Genomic DNA, 5009 nt, shown 5'->3' on the forward strand with positions numbered 1-5009 from the left:
GAGAGCCCCTCCTGCAGCTGCATCCCGACACTGAGGCCAGGCTGCAGGAGGACCCTGGACGAGCCGCGTCCCGGGTCTCACTGAGCTGTGCTCTTCCAACTCTCGGCATACAGCCTGCGGTCTGGACACTTGGGGCCACGCGGTAAGTTAGGGTTCCCGGTAGTGGTTCAGAGCGTCACACATTGCCCTCACCTTTCAAGAGCTGGAGGTCGTTTCCTTGAGTGGGCTATGACATGCCCAGCAGCTCAGTGGCCCCTTCCTTCCTCCCACAATTCAAATCTGGGATCAGAATAAGTTGACAAATGATCTCTGCTTTAAACCTTGAACAAACTCAAAACAGGCCAGGTGCGGTGGCTCACACCTGTAACGTCAGCACTTTGGGAGGCCGAGGCAGGAGGAATGCTCAAGCACAGGAGTTTGAGACCAGCCCGGGCAACAAAATGAAACACCACCTCCACAAAACAAATTTTTAAAAATCAGCCAGGTGCGATAGCACACACCTGTCCTCCCAGCTGCATGGGAGGCTGAGGCAGGAAGGAAGACTGCTTGAGCCCAGGAGGTTGAGACCAGCCTGGGCAACTTAGCGAGACCTCATCTCTATAAAAAATAAAAATCAGCCACGTGTGGTGGTGTGCACCTGAGTGCCAGCCACTTAGGAGGCTGAGGCTGGAGGATCGCTTGAGCCCAGGAGGTTGAACCGCAGTGACTGTGACCACACCACAGCACTCCAGTCTGGGTGACAGAGCAAGACCGCATCTCAAAGCAAACAACAACGAGACAGGACAGCGGCCAGAGTGATGACACCAGCCACCTTGAGGTCCCAGGGCTCCATTATGCGCTGAAGCCCACATCCCGGGCGGCCTGAGCATGGAGCTCAGCGAGGCGGCCTGTCTCCCTCGTCAGCTCAAGAGCAGTCGCGACCAGAGCATGGGGCCTCCCGCGCGGGCCTGTCCTTTTGGCTCCCTTCATGCTCCCACACCCTCCCAGCAGTCAGCCCCGGGCAAGGACTGCCTGACACAAAAAGAAGGAGCTGGCCCCAGGGAGCCCCGGACTTTGGGATTTTTAAAGACCCAAACAGAGGCAGACAAGAGCCGCGGTCTACGTCCTGGCAGTTCCATGGTAGCAACCGGGGGTGAGGCTCCACCAGGCTCTCCTCCCTGGCGGACGGCCTCCCAACAGACTCAGCAGGGAGTTGACACGCCAGTTGCTTTCTTTCAGTCATTCAACAAGTATGTGTTAAGTAGCTGCCGGTGCCAGGAACGGCCCTGGCAAAGGAATGAAACAGAAAGCAGAGAAGCAGGATGTGGAGACAGCGCTATCCCTGCTCTTCAGTGCTGAGCTCACTCCACGCCCAGCCAGTCAGGCACACGGAACACAACAGTCACCAATGCCTCTGTCCCAGTTGAGAAGCCACCTCCTACAGCGCTAAGGCAAGCAGGCAGCCAAGACGCAGAAAAGGGTTCACTCAAGAAGAAACCAGCAGCCAGTCAGGACGCATACTCAGGATATTCGTGAACAAGAAGGCAGACACGTCAGACACAACTTCCGGAAGCAGCTTTCCCGACAACTCTCCATTTCCAAACTCAACTCTCATGGTCCGCATGAGGCTGCAGGCCATGGTCAGGTAAACAAAGGCACAACATACACAGAGTCTTCAAAATAAAGTCCTTAAGAATGCATTTAAACTCTAAGTTTATTGAACATAAGATACTGGGCAGCTGTCAAACAATTTCAAGCCAGCCCACACATCACACACAAAACCCTGTTTTCTTATGATTACATGTAAGTCTGTATCTTTTGTTGCCTACAGGCAAAAAAATCTGCATTGACCAATTCATGGCACATCATAGATAATTAGAGTTATGAATCAAAGAAAGTCAACACAGTAAAAGTCGCTTGACCAGTGAGGGCTCTGCAACGAGCGGATCGCTGAGTCGGCTGGCCGCTTTCCTTCACTCTCCAGCAGTCCCTGAGTTCACGGCCCTAAAGACGACAACTCGGGCGAAGAGGTCATCTTGCCCCGCGGCAGGCACCTCCTACTGTCCTGTGGACTCGCTCCCTCTTCCCGCCCGGACCCACCTCCTACCACCACTTCTCAAAGCAGATGTGCTCCCTGGGGACATGGCTGCTTTCCAGCTGCTTGGAGAAAAATTCTGTCATCGGAGGTGGGCCACAGATATAGAACAGCGTCTCGTGGGAAGAATGTGCTCGTATCTCCTCCTCCGTGATTCTTCCTTCTACCAAAAATCAGAACAAGCACCAAATCAGGCCAGACACGTTTACATTCGCAAACGAGGAAGGATCACAGCTCAGCCTGGTGATCATCGTGGTAACTCAAGCTCAGCGAGGCCAGTCTCGAGCCGCTCACATGATGGCTCCTGCTGCCATCGAGACCAGGCCCGCAGAGTGCACGTCCAGGGCTCCCAGGCCGCAAACAAACTGGGGGGCGGACCACACGCCCGCTTCAGAAAGGGCCAGCTGGCTTCCGGCCTTTGGTAGATATGCAAAACTGCCTTCAGCAAAGGAAAGAAACCGCTTTGCAAAATCCTCCCAAACATGGGAAACCATGAGTGATTTAAATGACCACTTAGGGTACACAGCATCAGCCCAGCCAGGCTGGAAAATAAATCCTTCGTACATGTACCACAGTGATGACGCAGAGGCCTCCCAGAACTGTGAAAAACAGACTGTCAGCAGGGGCAACAGGAAGCCTGTTTGTAACAAGGACATCCAGCGAAATGTCCCCTTATTTTCCACAATGAATGATCTCAGGTCCCCTGGCGGTGACATTCCTGGCCGGCCACTCCCCATGATGAAGCATCCACACTCGACCAGCTGGCACGCCCATCAGACACCGCACGGGGACTGTCCAGACACCCTCAGGGGACTCACCCGTGACATACGGCTGGAGCTCCGCACTGACTTGTGTTGTCTGTTTTGTAACATGCAAACGGCATGCGATCTTCCCAGGAAACTCATTTACCAAATCGAGGATATTTTTCTGGAATGTGAAACATATCGGGTCACACTACAATTTTAAAAAATCAAAACAGATGTGCACAACCACGGGCGCCAAGCCTCCCTCCCGTGCTGCGCATGTCCAGCCTCCCTGACTGGAGACTGTCTGCAGCCCAGAGGGCCAGGGGTTCAGAGCAGGAGGGGTCCGGCTGTGCCTGAAGCCTGAACATGCTGGCAAGCGCACTGTCCACTCTCCCAGAGCCTTTTCTTTCCCTTTCTCTCAGGCACCGACACTCAGGCAGCCACCTCACTGACCAGTGTGTCTTTTAACTGCCTCTGCTCTTTTGTTCACTGCAGCAGCCCCAGGGAAAGCTTCTCCACCACACGTGCTCAGGCTCGTTTACCCAGTTGAGTCCAGACAGCCTCAGTCCCACCTACTCCCGGGATATGAGTCTACCTGGAGGCCCCCGGCCCCTCTCCAGACTCTCAGGCCTTGGTGATTCTTCTGTTCACCCAACCTCCAGATTCCATCCCACCAAAACCCACCCTTTCCTGCATTTAACCGAGAGGCTCATCTACACTGGCAGCTTTAACGATCCTGGGTGAGCTGTGCTGGTGCATTCTCATTTGAACACAATTCACCTTGTCTTGCCTTTTGTGTGAACCTTAGCAGAGAAAACAGACCCCAAAAAGGACATTGTCATAAGCACTGGACACCACCACATGGGTTTGCCCATGGCCTGTACCTTGAACAGGAGCTCGCTGGTGGTCTTGGCACTGTAGAACAGCTTGACGGTTCCCATCTCATACCCGCAGCCCTCGCCGGCCCGGTGCAGATCGGCTGTGTGCCGCAGGATGGAGAGCAGGGGGTTGATCCCGACACCGCCCGCGATCAACACGAGGTTTCTGGATGCGTCTGCAGGCTGGGGGTCAAAGAAGAACTCGCCACCTACTCGCACAGCCACTTCAGAGCCAACCGCGCACTGTGGCAGGAGAGAGGACCGCGGTGTCAGCAGCGCAGGGCTCAGCCACGTGTTCTACCTCAGCAAAACCCACCGGGCCCATGTCCCGCACCTTACCCATCTCAGGACTCTGACACCTGCCCCACATGTCCCCCCCACAGGCCGCCTGGACCCACTCGCACAGCCACCCCCATGCCGAGGAGATGCGCTGCTCCGGTCGGCCATCCGTCAACTTCTCAGGCGAGGAAGCCCCGGGCTGAGGCAGGATGGGCAGGTGGCACCACGCTGGCTGCCTGGGGCTCAGGAGCTGAGCAGGCTGAGTCCAGGGCCTGTCCCGACCCCGGCAGGGCACGGCAGCGCCACTCCACGTGCTCGGTGCTGGCCTTGCATCAGGGTTGAGTGACACACAGTCTACCCAGATAAGGCACCTGCTAGCTGGTGAGGTCACTGTACCAGAAGGGCTGATAGAGCTGAACACACTGGTTCTCAATAGGGCGACACTGCCCCTGAAAGAGTGTTCTGGCAACTTGTGGTGACATGTTTGTACTGCCAAAATGACGGGTCCAACTGGCGTTTCAGGGCAGGCTGAGTGGTGTCCTGGCGCTGGCTTCTAAGCTGCTACCCTGCTGCAGGAGGTCTGTGCACCCGTTCCCACTGGCAGGCGAGGTCGGCACAGGAATCGGCACGCCATCATCTCCCTGCACAGAGCTGTGTGCACGGCCTCTGGATGGCCCATGGGACGTGCTTGCGGGTGAAAGCTGGTTTGTAATGATCTGAGGCTAGACCCTGACTCAGTTTACAAATGAAGTTCATGTATTGTTTGCACAGACCTAACATGGTCTGAATTTTCCAGAATGTAACTGCTGTGTAGATTGTACCATGTTGTTCAGAACTCTACCAAGCATGTTCACTGTTCTGGAAAACCACATTCCAACAGGTGACATGCATGGTCCTTTGTCACCACACACACCCCACGTGCAGACAGCGTTTTTGCAGTGACTGCCAGGAGCAGCCCCAGGAGAGGGCTCTGTAATCACCGTGTATTTTAGTAAACATACGGCTGGCCACATGCAGTCTGGAAGGTAGACT

At 55.3% G+C, this 5009-nt stretch overlaps 1 protein-coding gene across 2 annotated transcripts in view; it reads right to left on the reverse strand.

Annotated features, from left to right (window-relative positions):
* Nucleotides 1–1675: 1675 nt before the first annotated feature.
* The window catches only part of OXNAD1 (oxidoreductase NAD binding domain containing 1), a 34869-nt gene continuing 31535 nt past the window's right edge, over nt 1676–5009 (reverse strand). The window contains exons 6-8 of one of the 2 annotated variants that reach the window (XM_008058905.1): nt 3705–3881; nt 2893–3001; nt 1676–2237 (exon numbers count right to left, since the gene is read on the reverse strand). In XM_008058905.1, the coding sequence (XP_008057096.1) occupies nt 2083–2237; nt 2893–3001; nt 3705–3881 (441 nt within the window). In that variant the 3' untranslated portion in view covers nt 1676–2082. Of the gene's footprint in view, nt 2238–2892; nt 3002–3704; nt 3942–5009 lie in introns of both variants that reach the window. The other variant, XM_008058899.1, reaches the window with a different exon arrangement.

The sequence above is a fragment of the Carlito syrichta genome, unplaced genomic scaffold, assembly GCF_000164805.1.
Source record: "Carlito syrichta isolate Samal-C Ts95f unplaced genomic scaffold, Tarsius_syrichta-2.0.1 Scaffold90623, whole genome shotgun sequence".
Classification (NCBI taxonomy): Eukaryota; Metazoa; Chordata; class Mammalia; order Primates; family Tarsiidae; genus Carlito; species Carlito syrichta.